The sequence below is a fragment of the Amblyomma maculatum genome, chromosome 1, assembly GCF_055883805.1.
Source record: "Amblyomma maculatum isolate TAMU_Amacu chromosome 1, ASM5588380v1, whole genome shotgun sequence".
NCBI classification, from domain to species: domain Eukaryota; kingdom Metazoa; phylum Arthropoda; class Arachnida; order Ixodida; family Ixodidae; genus Amblyomma; species Amblyomma maculatum.
In genome coordinates this window covers 373,932,404-373,949,887 of record NC_139344.1, presented here as the reverse complement: position 1 = coordinate 373,949,887, position 17,484 = coordinate 373,932,404, and the positions used below count along the sequence as shown (strand labels likewise).

At 44.0% G+C, this 17,484-nt stretch overlaps 2 protein-coding genes across 3 annotated transcripts in view; one reads left to right on the top strand and one right to left on the bottom strand.

Annotated features, from left to right (window-relative positions):
• Positions 1-2,440: 2,440 nt before the first annotated feature.
• Dhdds (Dehydrodolichyl diphosphate synthase subunit) lies at positions 2,441-10,092 on the bottom strand. Of its 2 annotated transcripts, XM_084592296.1 has the most exons (7): positions 9,935-10,091; positions 9,603-9,791; positions 9,376-9,518; positions 9,149-9,265; positions 6,658-6,759; positions 4,904-5,126; positions 2,441-2,633 (listed from the first exon to the last, which is right to left on the bottom strand). In XM_084592296.1, exons 2-7 carry the CDS (start codon positions 9,780-9,782, stop codon positions 2,487-2,489), a joined length of 912 nt encoding a protein of 303 aa, XP_084448422.1. In that variant the 5' UTR covers positions 9,783-9,791; positions 9,935-10,091; the 3' UTR covers positions 2,441-2,486. The 2 variants fall into 2 exon arrangements, with proteins under 2 accessions (XP_084448422.1, XP_084448427.1); XM_084592301.1 differs by lacking the exon at positions 6,658-6,759 and having other exon boundaries at positions 9,935-10,092.
• Positions 10,093-10,291: 199 nt separating this feature from the next.
• BRWD3 (bromodomain and WD repeat-containing protein) overlaps positions 10,292-17,484 on the top strand; it is a 72,395-nt gene continuing 65,202 nt past the window's right edge. Inside the window, exons 1-7 of the mRNA XM_084592275.1 lie at positions 10,292-10,479; positions 10,580-10,638; positions 10,715-10,744; positions 10,893-10,952; positions 14,813-14,963; positions 15,659-15,751; positions 16,638-16,804. Coding sequence (XP_084448401.1) covers positions 10,431-10,479; positions 10,580-10,638; positions 10,715-10,744; positions 10,893-10,952; positions 14,813-14,963; positions 15,659-15,751; positions 16,638-16,804 — 609 coding nt within the window. The 5' untranslated portion in view covers positions 10,292-10,430. The remainder of the gene's footprint in view (positions 10,480-10,579; positions 10,639-10,714; positions 10,745-10,892; positions 10,953-14,812; positions 14,964-15,658; positions 15,752-16,637; positions 16,805-17,484) is intronic.

Sequence of the window (17,484 nt, the reverse complement as noted above, 5' to 3'; positions counted from 1 at the left end):
TTGTTTGTTTTTTTTTCCCCGAAAAGTTTGCCACAAGGCATAAGTTGAAAAAGGAGGAATGGGATGCAGGAGATAGAAAGTTAAAACGAGGAGTGAAGTCCAGTTGTACTTAGGTATTCGCAAAGGTTGGCGGCGTAGTGATTGTTCATTGTCCACTTCTCGTAATCACAATCGCGGTTTCACCGCAGGCCCACCATCATGAGTAGCCGTTGTCTAACTGGAGCCGTTGATGGACACGTCCACAACATGTTTTTTTTGGCGTGACTGATTTTTACTGTCTTTTGCAGGTTCGCACAATCACTCTGGGACAATGTCCCGTCTCCCTGATGTAGAAACGGCTGCATGGGTGAGATCTTGTAAGCAACATCGTAACAACAGCTTAAAAATGCTCTCGATGCTTCTTCTGATAGGCCTTTCCAATCTCTTGGTGGACTCTCCTGCAAAGCCCTCGTAACTTATTTGTGCGTGGACACGCAAAAGACAGAAAATCAGTCACGCCGAAATAACATAGCCTCATTCTGGCGATTGCAAAAACTGTGAGGCGTTTCTGAATCAGACCACAATCGTCGCCAAGTAGGCGGGTTAGACCTCAAGCCTGGTATTAGAAGCATTTCGCATTCACAAATTTGGTGACTTGTGTCGGCGAACCATCGATGGCCCTATTCGTTCTGAAACGATTTTTTTTGATGGCCCAACATATGCACGCAGTTGCAATCATGATTGTGCGCCCAAATGTGTTTTTTCTGTTTTGCTTGCAGTGTCGCTTTATGTTGCTCGCATATTTCCGCAATGAACCATTTGATTGTTAGTCGGCACATTAGTTAGGTCCTTCTCTGCTGTCCCGTCTGTAGGCGCTGTGAACAAACCAGCCCAAATGTACCCTCTTTTAAGAGACTTGACCCCCCAATCCTCCCCCATCGAGCCCCATCAACTTGAACCTAAAGTGGAATCTTCTGGGCACAGGTGCGGTAGGTTCCCGAGGAAGCTGAACCATACACAAAGGAACTAATAATGCATACGTGACACTGCCTTGCTAAGTATTGCTGCAAATTTAGACAGGAAATGATGTCTTCACAGTGCTGTACTAACGCTTTTTCACGTAACGCACTATGTACACAGAGAGCTGTGCTACATGTGCATGCTACGTAGCTTTTGGCAGCTTTCCGCGACATTTCCACTCCTCCTCCGCAACTTCCTTCATCCGTGCCAGCTGGCAAAGCCAAGCACACTATCAATTTATACAGTTCGCCCTTTCATTGAAAGAAAATGAGATCTATTCTAAAACAAAAGAATGTTGTGATAAGATCTGGTAAAAAGTTTTCAGGAACCCCGACCTCCTGGCACACACAACTGCACAACACCGTGCAGTGAAAGTATACATGCAGTCGTGCCTCATTAATACGACCCCCCGACAGTATGGACAATTCAAATTATTTTTTGCAACTGTAAGGTATTTTCACCTCGTTACTATGAAAACTCGCTGTGTGGACAATGGACGAGGGGAAATAAAGGCCCACTGAGGCCTATGCATTGTTGTCGCTTATAATATGGGCAGTGATGAGAGTAAAATCTCTACTGACCCACCCAAATTTTTTATTTAGCGCAGGCCAGTTGAGGAATGCAGTTAAAACATGTAAATGGCTTAGTGATGGCTCTTTCCTTTCGTGGTTTTTAGCGTGAAGTTGCTCATCTGATGCAGCTTAGTTTTTCGTTTTGTGCACATGAATGGCTGCGAATGCAACTCAATGTGCACGCGCAAAAAGTATAAATCCAGATTCAGTTGTTTTCAGCTGAGCACTGATGTCATGTATATGAACAGTTGCTGTCGAAGTTAACTTATTGTAATACGCCATTATCACAGACCACTAGACGCGCCAAGTTGCACCACATTAATTCAGTCTGTGGTGTGTGGGGTTCTAATGGTAGTTTGTAAAATTGTCTGATTTCAACTTCACTCGCCACTTCTGTGCTCAACGGCTGTCATTAATCAACATTTTCTTACAATATTTTTTCTTCGCACGATGTACTTGCTTCTAGGCCTAAACCGGGTGGCTTGCTCACTATAGGCTGTACCTGTGCAATGTGCTTGCAAGGTCTCATTTCCTTTGACCTAATCTCAACTATGTGTTAGTTAACCCTTCCCCACCCTCCCGTCAGCAGAGTAGGGAAATGCAATAACCAGGAACAGCACCAAGATTCAAGATGGCAACAACAAAGGAGTCCATCTTGAGTGTCCGTGTACAATGTGCGCATTAGAAACAACTACCATGCCGCTGGTCACACTAGTATGGTGCAAATACAATCATAATGCAGATCTCTAATTTCGACTGGGTGAGGCTTGAACGGGTGGGACGCTTATTTGGAATTTTACAGTCAGTGTAACTGTGCAATGGGCAATGCCCTCACAGCCAAAGTGCACCTGAAGAAGACACACAACACATTTGGTAACAAAAACAAGTATTTTCCCCGTGCATTTACATTAAGTCTCATGATGACGTCACAGGCACTTCCTGAACTGTCTGGCCCAGTCTCATGCGCTGCAACTTCTCTTGCCACCTTGTCTCTACACTGTCTGTGAACTTCTGCAGGTCCTGTGAGCTGTGCAACTGACTTGGCCCAGCACACCTGAATGCCTGGAAAGTAGGGTTGAAAGCCACATGAAGAACCTGCTGCTAATCAAACCATGTTATTAACTTGACCAAACCAGTTGGCAATGCAGTGTTCGGAATATTCGTATAAACAAGCTGTGACAATGCCTGAAAGCTTACTATGACTCTATACATGCTCTTGTGGTTTGGGAATGGAGTTTTAGTCATAACAAATATGACTACTGGCATGTGACTTCTTTGGTAATGACATTCTGAGCACAGTACTACTGTGCTTTTCGCAGCATAAACAATATGGTAGCCGAACGATTGTTCCGATTCCAATCATTCGAACTTGCGCGATATCTCTGACTTTATTCAGGAACAGTCACGCAGCCCACCTATTTAAGTTTGATTTTGCAGACTAAAACTAGCGCCAGCAACACTCTGGAGATCGTTTTCGGCCGAAGGCTCGTTTCTCAGCATTATACTTTATACAGACTTGAGCGGGCATCGTCACAACCAACCGATTCTGCGCGACTGTTAAAGGCGCCATCCTGGATTCAGACTCATTCGGGCAGACCAGCTTGGCTATTCATCATTGGCACCTGAAGCAGCTGCAATAACGGGACGTTTTTCTTAGTCATTGTGGTGGCCTACAAAGAGCTCGCGATCGGACTGAACATGGAACATGAGCGTTGTCCGCTGTTACTGCAATGCGACCGCTACCCGTGGGGTGGAGAAGAGGGGGTCTGCGCATTTGCAGAGACTCTCGTACCACTCCACTCGCTTTTTTCCCAAGAATTCCATCTGCATACAGCTTCATGACTGCAGCTGAATGTTAACTGCTTCGCACAGCACATACATTTGTCCGCGGCATGAGCATGACTTGCAGCTGCGTCCGAATCGCGAAGTGAAGCGGTGCGAGCAATGCAAAAGCACGAGTCTGGCTGAGAGTCTAACTGGACAATTCTAATGGTTATAACTTAGCGGAATCCTCTTCTACGCATTGCCACTGCGCATTTGCAGATCACCTTGAAGGAGTCACTTGGTTCTCGGCCAGCGCCAATCGGCGCGTGGGCACTGGCAGCTGTGCCTGCCATACCAGATTATACTAGTGCCTGTTCAGATGCAGTGCACAGAAGCAGATAACAGATGCGGTCCACTCTATACTATAACTCTCTATGGGAGCCTCGCGCTAGAGTTTTGATTAGGGTGGCGCTGCCTCATGGCTGCCAAGAAAAACTTGACTGAGTAGTAAGTACAAATGGCGGCTATGCCTATGTTGCAGCGCGTATCTCGCACGCTTTCTACATCGACTCTCGCTTCTTTCTGTCTTTGTTTGAGCGTGAAAAGACTCATCATGTATCTTAGACATTATTGGGGACTGGCAGTAGCCTATCATTAAAAAAAAAAAAGGTGCTGCGGCTGCCTTCGTCGAAATGTTCAAAGCATGCGGCATCAATCTTGCAGTGTACCCCTCCTTCTCGAAACATCCTCACCGCCTCTATTGCCGCTTGCGTCGTGGGGGACAACGGACAAGTTAAAAATTTCATTGTTCGACTCTAGTGTTTCATAGTCGCATGAAACGGGGCTACGGTGTGATTGGTACGGGCGATCCGATGCATGCATGTACTGGTTCAAGAGAAACGCCATTCGTGCTAAGTCGGCCGCTCCACCGGCTCAAAGTTGAGTACAGCCAGCTGCGTGCGCGTGTTTATTCGTGACCACGAGAGAAACCGCCCGTTATGCTATTGTTTTCGGCAGCTGCACAAGTAAAAACTGCACGTTTGTCCAGCAGTGAAAGGTGAGGACAATTAAGCTATAGAGCTCACTTAAAACTTCTGCTATATAACTTCTGCTATGTTTACAATTACTAAGCAGCCTACAATAACATTTCAATTTTTAAACGCACTGTGTTCCTGAGCTGTCAGTGCACTGTAATATGCGAAATCCCCATTGCACCAACAGCTCTGGCTCGAGAGCTGCAAGCACACAAGTTAACTCTTTCGGGACTGCCAAACCAAACCTCCCACTTTCAAGAGAGTTTTAAACACAAGCAATGCTCACAGAGCCACGTAAGAGCATGACCTAGAAGCAAAAATCTCACGGCCTCATACTCTTGGCAAAGCCTGTAGATTGAGTTAACAATTTGTGGTAAAAAAACAAACAGGCAGTGTCTTCGAGCTGGCTACAATCAATACATGGCTGCAATGTACGCCAGTCAGCACTACGGGCATTTTCTTCGATAGACTGTCGCAGAAATATTTTGGCTCATACATAGCTTGAAAGCCACAACACACTGAGACAAGGAGTACCTCCAGGAGGCCACGCTGCCTTTGGTAGCACAGAACTGCAGCAAGCAAGTGCCATATGGTGAACTCTGGCCAAAGCACTGAGGTGAATTCAATGACGGATCGACTGCTCTGCCATAGCATAAAGTCACTCAGGCGTATCTCTCCAGAGGTGCGGATGAGTAGGTCAGGGTCCCTACTCTTGCGGCTGTACATGGCCCGACTGAGGGCAGTCTCGTCAACATCACTGCAAGGCAAAGAAGAAAAAAAAAAAGTGTGATAAAGCATGAACTAAGCTTGAGAAGAAAACAAATTTCTTTCGGTCCTGTTGGTATTACATAATTTTAACAGGACGCACGCAGAGGTACAGCCAGGGCAAGTGCTGCTTTACCGAGACACAGAAACAGTAGGAGCACGCAAAACCCCTCCTCATCAACTTTCTCCATTAATTTATGCTGACCTGTTAAAACAGCAAAAGAAGTTCAGATCGAAAGTGCCATATAGTGAGGCAACGGGAAGGTTATATAATACTGAGGCAGGGAAGAGGCTCCGAGGGATAAAAAAAAAAAATAAAGAGAAAGGCACTGAGGGAGGTAATGCTAGCTTGCTGTACTCGCCAACACACAAAAGGCTTCTAATTGCTGTCTGGTGTATGCATCTTGTTTCGACAACTAGTTATACAACTGCATGATTATCCACCAAGAGATCAGAACTAAGTTCTGCTGTCAGACAGTGTAAAACAGTCTAATCCTAATCTAATAACTAATCCATCTAACAAGAATATTAAATTAACTCTCTCTGCTGTGCAAGCAAAATAACCTAGGGGGACTTACAATTTCAGAAATGAGGAAACGCAACAAGTGGCCCGTATTTATTATTGTATGAAAGATCACATCTGCCCTTTGTGCAACAAATTCACAAAGCATTTCACTGACTATGCACTGCAGTCAGTTTGGTTTTGGCAATTTCACAAATGAAATTTTAATACTTTATCAACCCACTTTCAGACACATTTCTAATTAAAATGGTCAGCGAATGAATAATGCAGGGAAGCAAGCTTTGTTGCACAAATTTAGTACTGGCCAACATCTCCACAAAGTGAGGGTAAACAGATGTCAAGATGTAGTCAGGAACCAACAACAGAAACGGATAACAATGAGTTTGGAGCCAAAAGGAAAAAAAATGTGCCCCTGCTATATGCTTGGTGACGTGAGCCTTATCTGGGCTCCCAATATCACCAGCTCATCAAAAACCAGCCGAAACTCAAGAACTGCACCCTATTTTCACTCGAGGCATTCCTTAAATGCCAAGAACCCCTGCCCATCCTTAGTAGCATTTAGAACCTCAAGCATCCCTCCTGCACGGTAAGGCAAACACCCAAGGGGCATTAAAGGAGCACTTTTATTTGTAACGCAAATAAATATGCCAGCAAGTGTACAGAAAGAACCTACAATGCTTGTATATACTGATCCACCATCCAGTTCACTGTACAGGGTTTGTACAATTCGCCTTTTTCACAAAATGTGGTTCCCCTTGGGAGTGGTTGAAAATGCCCTTGGGAGACGCAGCCGCCAGCAAAATGGCGATATGTTCCCTTGACAGCTATCGCCATCTGTTGCATACACCTGTCATGAATATTAACTACACATGGCCTCCGAGATCAGCTCCGGCTGCACCGATTGCGGAGGCCAAGAACTGCGCGGCCTTGTGAAAAGGGCAGATTGTGACACGCCCACCTACAACAGTACAGCATGCTGATCGGAACATAGCAGTCTTACTTAGGTGAAAGGATTCTCTTCTCAACTCCCGTGGCCAACTCTTGCATTGCTTTGCATATCTCATCTCGGGAAGTATATGACAGGCATATGTTCAGGAAGCACCTGCAGAATACTATCGTAAGCAAAGCAGCAGCACACTTTTGCAACAGATGCCTTAACGCAAGCTGTTCCTACCCGATTTGAAATGAAAACGAATGGCTGGAAAGCAAGAAATAGAAAAAGAAAAGAAAAAATGCTACCCACTCTTCTACTTTCCTACAAACTTATGGTCTGCTGTTCATAATGCTCTGGTCATGCTTTATTGTTTCCAACAAAAATGTTCACCGGAAAAATAGTTGCAATATGGAAACAAAAGTTTTCGTCACTAAAAGAAAAAAAAAAAATCCTCCTTCGATTGCACAGAACATATGGACCACATCTTAAACGTTGCTTGTGAATGTTCCGCCGAGCCGCTGTGATCGGTCGTGCAGGCGTTGTTTGGCGCGGAGCTTGCGTAGAGCAGAACCAAACACAGTTGTAAGGTTCGCCTTGAACGAGTCCCAAGTCATGAGATCGGCTTCGTGGTTACGATACCACAGGTACTCCGGTCAAATAAAATATAATGTTCGTTAACTTTGTGGTGTCGTCCTACTTTGTAGTATGAACTCACTCGCTCATATGAAGCAAGCCAGTCGTCGCAGTCATTGTCGTCAGTCCTACTGAAGAGCATGGGGTCTCGCTGGCGTAGGGAGCCAGAGCAAATGACTAGCGGGGTCATCGGGGCGGCCGATGGATGTCCGTCTTCGGTCATAAGAGTTACCAGTAGCGTGTGGATGCGAAGTTCCAGGGTGAGGCGAGGATATCAAGCCGAACCTCCACCAAATGTAGAAAAAGGTTTAATTTTACGACGTCGAGGAAGTGGGGCGATCCGAACCAACACGATATGCACGATAGCAGAAGCTTCAGGCTATTTCTGATCAACTTACTTTGAGGCAGGCCAAACACACTAGTAATAACACATGTGCATACTGGGTGTTCCAGCCAAAGGCAACCAAGCTTTTAAAGAGACTGGGTATTCTGTCCCAGTGAAACCAATGGAGGGCTGGCTAGTCATGCAGCCTCGTCTGCAGTACTTCTTTTGTTCTACAACATTCTAAATGCCAATTAGTTAACTTTATAGTCACTGGCTTCAAGAACAGTCAATTCAGCTGTCAGGTGGCTGAAATGTTAGCACTAATGTGCCAATCATATCAATATAAAAACATTGAAGTTATATCTATTTCAAAGGTGATCAACAGCTTCTTAATTGAAACTTTGTTCCTGAAGCCAATAAAAGAATATTTGCTAATCAGTATCTATTAATTCAGAATGGACAAAATACTGCAGACTGACTATGTGATTCTCAACAGCCTGCCAACAGGTGGGCTACTGAGGCAGGCTAGATGAAAAGCTAGCCCAAAAGGCGGGGTAGGAAACTTTGCCTTTTTGAAAGCTTCGTTAACCTTAGCTACGATACTTGGTACTTATAAAGTATGCTACCAAGATTTTGTGCCATTATGGTTGTGTTTACCTCACTGCTACAGCTTAGTGTCATGGATCGAAGCAGACTACTATTCTTGAAAATTAAGCACCAAAAGACTACAGACACTACAGCTTAGTTGGCTCCGCAGTCAAGTTTGTTTAGAATACAAATCGACATATGGGCTGCATATATTCTGCCCTTGAGTTTTCTCCACGAATTCTACTCATTATGCTTTTCATGGCATCAGTAATAACTGCAAGCAGCTCGAGTTCATCTTCCCACCAAGCAGGCATTTTGCATTCTGTAGCAGTAAGTCATAGGCAGCGCATAGGACATGTCTGGGCAATCACGCTCACATTTTAAGCAGGCAGAGCTATTTTAATAAACATAAACACTCTCTCCTCCTTTAATAATCTGTAGGCAATACTGGCTTTATAATAATTAGTTAAATAATATGATTATATATAATGAACAAAAACCTCCAAGAGGAACCTCTAAGATACAAGAACACCACAGTCAATATTTTCGCTACTATGCTTAGCTATCTAAGCATCATGGTAAAACATTGACAGACGCAAAGCAGTTAATAAGGGAGTATTTACTCTGACATCCACCCAAGTGCAGCCAAAAGGTCAAAGAGGAGAGTCAAAAGGATGTCGAAGAGTAAATACTCCCTTATTACAAATCTACTCCGCCTCGTGGGATTTTCCTAACTACTTGACTAACAGAAAGCAGTTCTGCAAAACCAAACTTGAAAAACGGCGCAAATTTCTTGTGATCTGTTAACACTATCATTTGTTTTAGTAATGCATAGACCCGTCATGACGAAGTCGCAAGTTCTTCGAAGAGCTATTTTCGCCTCTTATGAGCTCACAGTGACATGAAGAGATTACAGTCCTTGCCTCAAAGAAGCCGAGCAACCGCGGAGTTCACGATGTCCTTCGTCGGTATTAGAGCGACTGATATAAATTAAATCACCGGCCACAGTACCTTGTGTTTGCCTGCGTTTGGTACATAACTTCGGCAACAACCGACTGCAGCTCCACCGGCAAATAGGACAAATTTCCAAGCACTCGGATGCACACTCCGTGCTCGTGGATCTTATCCCTGCAATTCCAAAGTGCATACGTGTCAGGGCGCGCACGCCAACAGGAAATCAAGCCAGCAATACACAAACAAAAGCCAGCGACAAATAATATTCAGATTATTGAACGTACATTTCGTTCAGCATGTTTTTTAGCTTCTTGAGGGCCAGGTCCAAAAGGCCATCCACCTCTTCCTTGCATCGTTTGAAATTTTCAATGCTAAACGCATAGACTGTCACCTCAGAGACCCCCAATTCGGAGCACCAATACAGGACCTGAAAGAATCAGGAATTTTATTTTGCTGAAACTCGCACAATAACATCAGCCCAAGCTTTAGCCACTACGAAGTGCGACCTCACCTCGGCTAATTTGTCGAAGCCCTGAACGTGACCCTCCACTGATTGCATGTTCTGCTTCCTGGCGAAACGCCGGTTCCCATCCATGATGACAGCAATGTGCGACGGTACCCTTCCGGCTTTTATAACACGGACGGCAGCAGATTGCAACCAAGTAAGTTTCGTTTCTTTGATCCACGACATACTTTGCACCTGCATAAAATTCGATGCCGGTTATCAAAAGCATTTCAACTGAGCTTTATGTTTCATCAGCAGCACAAAGCCTCTGCGTCTCTCATTACGCTTACGCGGATTTTACATGACACTGTGCAGATTTTAGCAAACTTGCTACATACTTTTTGTGCTTCTCTCAGTGTACAACGTGCGTAAGCTTGATGTACACAATCTAAACTTTCGCCGGGAACAAGGAGTAACCCACAGCTGATTTACATCACAGCGGAATTGTACCGTCAACGCCGACACACTTGCTGACGGAAATCGTGACCACTGGATGTCGCCGTTACCCTTGTTGTATTACTCCGCATAATTTCGGAGAAAAGGTTCTACAAAATTTGTTAGGATTTTGTATGTCTAATAAATGAACGGACACGTTTATATAGTAATTTTTTTTTTTCAGGGAAGTTATGCAAGTTGTAGCACAGATTTCAAATTGATTTACTGCGAGTTTTACTTTTTACGTCGGCAGCGTATCCGCTCCGTGCTGAGCTTCGGTTCAATGTCGTTGTAAAGTTACCATCTTTATTTTGGGCAAGCGCGAGTAGTTTGTAATGTGCTACAGGCACCTTATTTTGTTTCGTGTGGTAATTTTATAGGTGTTAATGGTGGATAAGAATGTCAGCAGCAGTTGCTGACAGGCGGACGCAAGAACTCCTCGAGAAAGGTACCGTAGGCATTGAATTTCTTCTCAACAAAAAGTCGGTCGCGCTGCTAGCGTTTGTACCTGATCGTGAGATGCTGATCTCTCATTGATTTACTTACAGAGTTGTATTTCCTAATTTCGAAGTTCTTGAGTAACGGACCATGCAATGGAGCTGCTGAGGTAATTAGTTTCTACTTTTCTGAGTACCTACAAATTGCAAGTTAGCGGAAAACTAATCGCAGCGCGTTTCTTTCAGGTTCTCCGGAGAGAGATTGAGGAGCATCATGTAAGTTGCGGTCTCCGTTTGCCGACCTCCTCGTGCGAAGCACGTGGGTGGTGACGATCAAAACATTGCTGGTTTGCGGTGAACGAAGTATCATGCAATGTGACTAGCGCTTGCGTTCGCTAAGCCTAATTTATAAAATCTTTTCTAGCTTTTGCCTAAAAGACTCGATTGGCACGGGAATGAGCATGACAGGAGTTTCGCCGAATTGGTGAGTGTCTGGATTGAATTTTCGGGTATTTTTGAAAGTTGACTTCTATTAGCGTGTGTTGACTGCGGTTTCCTGTGAAGGTATTCGCACGTCTGTGATAGTTTACTCGACGCTAGGCGAAAATTGGGCCGAAACACGATTAGATGCAGTCTTAACGGCGATGAAGAGAAAAAAAAAAAAGTTACGCTGTCCCTTTGCTGATGAATTCCGATTCACGGAGGAGCGTTTTGTTTTTTGTTTGTTTTTTTCTATTGCTTGGCCGAGCCTTTGTCAATGACCAGCAGGGGGCGTGAACTAACAGGCCGCCAATCACATGAGCCCTTGCAAACGCTGCCCGCGAATTGCGTCTCTACCATTGGTTGAGACGCTTTCGCCATACGTTGCCCCAGCGACCGTATACGTCATTGCTTTTTATTTGCTTTACACGCAGCGCGTATCCTGAGGAAGTCGCTGGGGGAGCAAGCTTTGGCTTTTGGCGTGTTTTAGGTAGACATGACAGTAGCTTCATCGGTAATATCGGTAGAAAATTGCTTTCTCAATTCTAGATTTTTTTTTTCTCGATGAACGCGCTCATACGGAATACCGTGCAGCACGTTCAAAGCAGTTGAAGATTTGCTGGACTGCGGGAATGGAGCGAGCGGGTCGACGCTTAGCGCATTCACAACGGTTCTTTGTAATAAAGTCATGAAGCACATGTTTCTCTAGTGGAACGTGCTGGCTTCGTCCTTATTTTAAATGGGAACGTGGGACTCAATTTCAAAAGAGGCCGTGATTTTTAACGTGGTTATAGATAAAAATTCGACAGGGAAAGTGAGGATTTCATTACAAGAACTGACCTTCTGGTAATTCTAGTGTTTTCTTTTTATGCTGGAGTGGGTCTCAAAGGGCCCCAGGCATTCAGCCGTGTAAATAACTAATTTATCGTAAATACGAATAAAATTTCACTGAAATGATTACTATTATTATTATTTTATTTTTTTTACTGTTAGAGAAAACACATTATTACTTCAATTTGGGCTAGGTGGTACAGAGCTTTTGAAAGGGAAAAAACAAGCGCACCTAAAAACATGCACTGAACAAAGAAAATGATATAACAAGTGCTTGTCAGGCCATTTTCTTAGTTCCATGTGTGCTTTTCAGTGTGCTTGTGTTTCCCCTTTTAACCATATAACATGAAACAAATCCACACTTAGATTGCTCATACAATATGGACCAGAAACAGCACACATATATGGGCAGTTAATTGCCAAAATTTGAAATCAGAAAAAGGCGCAGAGTTTCAGATTGAATGCACATGGTAACTAGCGCTAACGACAGGGACAGAGGAGAAGCAGACACCACGAACGCTAGTGAAACACATTCATACATCGTGTTGATACATTGATAGCACAGGCAGGCAGTCGTGGCAATATCAGGCGTGGGACGCTTGGCGGCACATTGTAAATGCTGCGAGTATAAATGTGCTCCGATATAGAATCAGACACACGTCATTTTTTCAAGTTCAGACCAGAAGGAGCGATAAATACTCGAAGCATTTCTCATTGATATTGAACTAAATTTGTGCGTGAGCAAGCCATCATTATCTCTATCATTCAAAGAAATACAATTCCTGAACTAGAAGGTACCGCGGCACATGTGCTTTAGGGTTTGATGTTTTTGCATTGTTTGCCTATATATTGAATGTGCTGTTTGGCATAAAACGAAGTTGATACTAGTGTTCGTGGTGTCCGCTTCTCCTCTGTCCCTGTCTTCAGCGCTAGTTACCATATGCATTGAATCTAAAGATCACCAACTAGCCCAACTTTCCGCTTTAAATGCAGAGTTTCAAATGGCTGTAATTTTTTAAGAACTTACAATTTCAAAGAGAGCTTCATGTTTTATGTGTTCACGATTTTCTTTTTGGGCACCCATTATGCTGATTGCTTAGTTTTATTTTCTCCTGATTTTTTACATTTGTGCTGCAATAGCTACAAGTTTTTTTTTTTTTTTTTAGGCAGTCTGTGCAGGCACGTACATTGTTTGAGGGCATTTATTAGTAATAATAAGCTATTGGGAGATTCTGATTAATCTTGTTTTCTGTGTGGTCTGCACCTAATGAAACTAAATGCTCTTTATTGTCAGAAGCTTTGCCCATATGTATTAAAAAGTGCAAAAAGCAATGCTTCCAATTAGGGTCCCCCTTTTCTTTACGTCATGTCCTGTTGAGTGCCACAAGCACTAAAGATCTCTTTGCTTTCTAATTGACTGCCCAGAAGGAAACCTTGTGGACAAGTTCAGTGGCATCACTAGGGTGTCACCCCCCTTCTTCCGGTCTTGTGCAGGGCTCTATCGACATGCTCCACTTAAAAAAGATTGTTCACTAAACAGTTACGTGAAGTGAATGTATCTGCAAGTTAATATAACATGAGCCTTTTTTAACAATTGTGGCTATTGTGCAAATGCATTATTGTTGACGAAAATGATTTTGGCGATTGAGAGCATACTAAATAGAACTGCAAATATTCTTTGAGCCACCAAAAAGAAATTGTACAAGGACATGTGTAGGAATAGCTGGGAAAAGTTGGGGAACCTGCCAAAAGCTATTTGAAGATATGCAGACAAACTGAATTAGGATGAGTACAAGTGAACTGATAATCAGCGGATGCAAACACTGTTTGAGCATGTGAAAACGCTTTTACTGGTTGCTCAGGAATGATCAAGGGTAACGAAAGTGGTGAGGGGTACAGAACCACATAGAAAGCAACTGAACTTATGCATACCTTTAAGAATGACCAAGAGGCAGGAATGAACGAGAAAATGAGCATAGACGGTTGACAAAATACAGGAAAACAGCTAAACTGCATTGCCCAAAGGCAGAAGGTGTTATATTTAGAAACGCAAAAAGAACTTTAAGAACATAACTTGATTTATTACTTTAATGGTCATATTCTATTGCAACAAATCTGGATTCATGGCCTTTTTAGTATTCGATTTCATTTTCAAGGCTCTGCATGAACTCTTTAATATAGGTATAATTTCTTAAAATTGCTCCTCGCAATTGCTTGCAACCAACTAGGTGTACACCTCGCTACATTCCTTTTCCACAACATCAACTGGGTTACCATTAAGCACACCCAAGTGACATAGGCGTCTTGGGGCGCCATTGCAACCTGTTTTCTTCTTTCTTTGTGTGTGTGTTGATTTGAGGTGGGGGAGATACATCTCTGATGCTAGGGGAATTAGCTATGAAATTTCTGTGTTGCAGAGATGACAGATGGAATGTCGATTGTTCAGGCACATCTTTAGTTTGGATAAATATCTTTTTCATGGCCCCTTTAGCTTTTTGCAGTGGGAAGCAAGAAGCAAAAACCTCCATGAAATGACAATGCTGCCCATCAGCAAGTAAAGATTTGGAAAAGGCAGTTCAAGCGGGGAAGGGATCAATTGACTATTTTTGCCATTTAGGATGTCTCGTCAACGCACGTGTAGAGGAAATGTGCCACTGGGTAAAAGACATAATTTTTGTAACGACACGATTTTGTCCTGCGCTTTCCCTTTTCCTTTTCTTCCACTTTTAATATTAACAAGCAGGATATAGGACTGGAACATGGGAGCATATATTTACACCCCTTTTTCCTATCAAATTTCCCCTCACCAATGGATATTCTATTTTTTGTGTCAGATGATATATTAGCAGCATTAAGTTTGCAACTGTATTGCTCTCCCTCATTTTTTTGTTACATAGGTGCCTAGAACTTTGTCGGAATGGTCATAAGTGGGCACCTTTGATGGAAGGCTCCAGACAGTGAGGGCTTTGTGTTGTGATTGCAGATTGGATTAACTCTAGCGTTCTCTGAGCTTGGTGTTTCATGCCGTTCCAGGAAAGTTCCAACTTGCACGTGTCTAATGACTACCTGCTGCAAATATGTTCGCGGATCGGTCCACTCTTGGACCAGGTGATCCCATCTGGAGTGGCCGGTTCCCGGTCACTGCTTGGCTCCGGCAGCTACTCATTATTGAGGCAACAGTCCAGTGAGTATTATGCCTCTGTTAGTATGGATTTCAGGAAAGCAATGTGGGGCCAGCGCAGAAAAAAAAAAAAAAAAAAAACTTGTTTCGAGTGAACACCTCACGTTCATTAGGTACACAGTGCTTTTTCTGGGCGATGCTTCGAAAATGCGCATTTGTGATTTCAAAATGCCGTAAAAAAGAACTCTTATGGCAGTTATTTTGAGTACTTTTGCATAAGAAATGGGCAGCAGATTATGAAAAAGTAAGAAATCAAAGGCGCAAAAAGAAATAAAACAATTTTTCTCTGCAGTCCTGCCTTACAGCTCTGAAAGATTTGATGTTAAAAAAAAACACAGAGAGATGAGGAGGTATATAAGGCAAATTCCTGGCTGTCTACGGAGGAGGGAGATGGGAAGTTATGTAAATTGCATGTTGTAGAACTCCAGGTGGTAGAAATTGTCCTGACCCTCCTCTACGGCTTCCCTCATCTCCTGCATAATCTTGCGACGGTAAACTGCACAAGCCAAACCAAGCCTGACAACTTTGTTAAAGGAAATTGATTTATGTTTAGGTTGGGTTTTGGGCTGGCTGTGTCCTCAAAAGGGCCCGGGGACTTTTCCAGGTATTCTTACGGCATGAACCGTGATTTGGGATTGCCTGTTGTATTCAGCAGACAAGTGACTGAGTCGTTGAGCTTTGCTGTTGACTGTTTGCAGAGGTCCGGCGCCCTCGCTGCACTGCAGATGTGGCAGCCAGGCTTCATGGAGCACCTCTATGCCTTTCCCCGGGCACCACGGCCTGCAATGTCGGTGAGTACCACATTCACACTTTAGAGGACAATCACACTTTATCCTATCCACTGTCTTAACCCTTTCCAGTCATGTATAGTTTCTCGATGACTATTGCACCTCTCAGCATTCGTTATTGCCTTCTAGCCCCTCGCAAAGAAACTATCACGATGTGATTTTATTATAAACATTTCTTGAAAGCATTCTTTCTCGTTTGAGCTGAAGCTTCAATGGAACTTCGTTGAAATGAAAGGAGGCATATAGTAGTTATATTTGTCACTAAAGTCATCTTAGCTTCTCATAACTTTCCACAGAGCCACTAGAATGAAATTCGTGCCGCATATCTTTGGCGCCAATTGAGGTCCTCAAAAGCATGTGATCAAAGAATATTTTCCAGTGGTATGGTGTGCCATCCCTCAAGAGGAAAGCGAAATAGGCAGTTTGCAGGATATAACGAATAGCACCAAATGGCGCATGAATTTACTTATAAGGTATGCAAAACGTGCCAGGCAATGCCCGACAACTGACTGGACGGGTGCTTTTTCGCTGTTGGGCGATGCCCGACACATGACCAGAAAGTTGGTGTGTAAAAGGAGCTGTTGTGAACCCCATACGTGCCGCGTGCTACCCAGGTGAGCCTAACGGTGCATTTACGCCTGTGAGTCGTGACAAATTTGTTGGGGTCCCCTTTCTGCTTTTGAAATCATTTACAGGAATCCCACGACTGGCAAGTATGAGTGTACCATAAGCCATGAATGGTCCGTAAACTGGAGAGGATGCTTGGGTTGTTTAGAAGGGGCCATCTCTTCATTTATTAGATACTCACTGCTTGTTTGCCTTTGTTTTGGTTTTGCTAAAACCAGCGTTCCGAGCTTTGTCCCTGAGACATGTGCGCTCTTGTGTGCAGCCATGGTGTTGCAGGGCCGGTCGCTCAGTAGCTTGGGCAGCAGCTGCTGCAGGCAGCAGCTGTCAACTCAGTTCTATGTCAAGGCACAGCTCTTCAGGCGCCTCCTGGGACACCTGTCATCTGTCTACTGCGTGCTCTTCGATCGCAGTGGAAACTACATTTTCACGGTGAGCACTTTGTCCGAGCAGCTTGGCATACCAGGGCTTTGTACAGTGAAACAAAGGCTACATTTGTGGCATGTGGCTGAAGCTCGGTGGTAGTCGTCATCAACTGTCATACAGAAATGCTGTTGCCGCAGAATGGGCGAGGGTTTGAAATGATTGCTGCGCAAAGGGACATTCCAGTGATAAGACGCCCGACTACTGTGCCGGAGTACCCGGGTTCGAACCCGACCTCAGCGGCTGCGTTTCGATAGAGGCAAAACGGAGTGGCGTTCGTGTGCTGTGCGATGTCAGTGCACGTTAAAGAACCCTAGGTGGTTGAAATTTCCGGAGTCCTCCACTACTGCGTCTCTCATAGCCTTAGTCGCTTTGGGGCGGTAAACCCCACAAAGCAATCAACCAACATTCTTTTTATCAAGCTCAGTGCTAAGACACTTGTCTATTGAGCCGGAGGACCTGGGCTTAATCCTTTCCACATAATGGAACGCAAGCCCTTGTTTAGTGTGTGATGTCAGTGCATGTTAGCCGATGCCAGGCGGTCAGAATTGTTCGGAGCTCTCTGTTATGGAATCCCTCATGCCGATGCACTTTGGGACGTTAAGCCCTGTTGATTAAATAAAGCTAAACCTTCTTGTATTACAACTCTTGTTACATGGCTCTGCTTTCTGTTGTTGAGCATGCGCGTC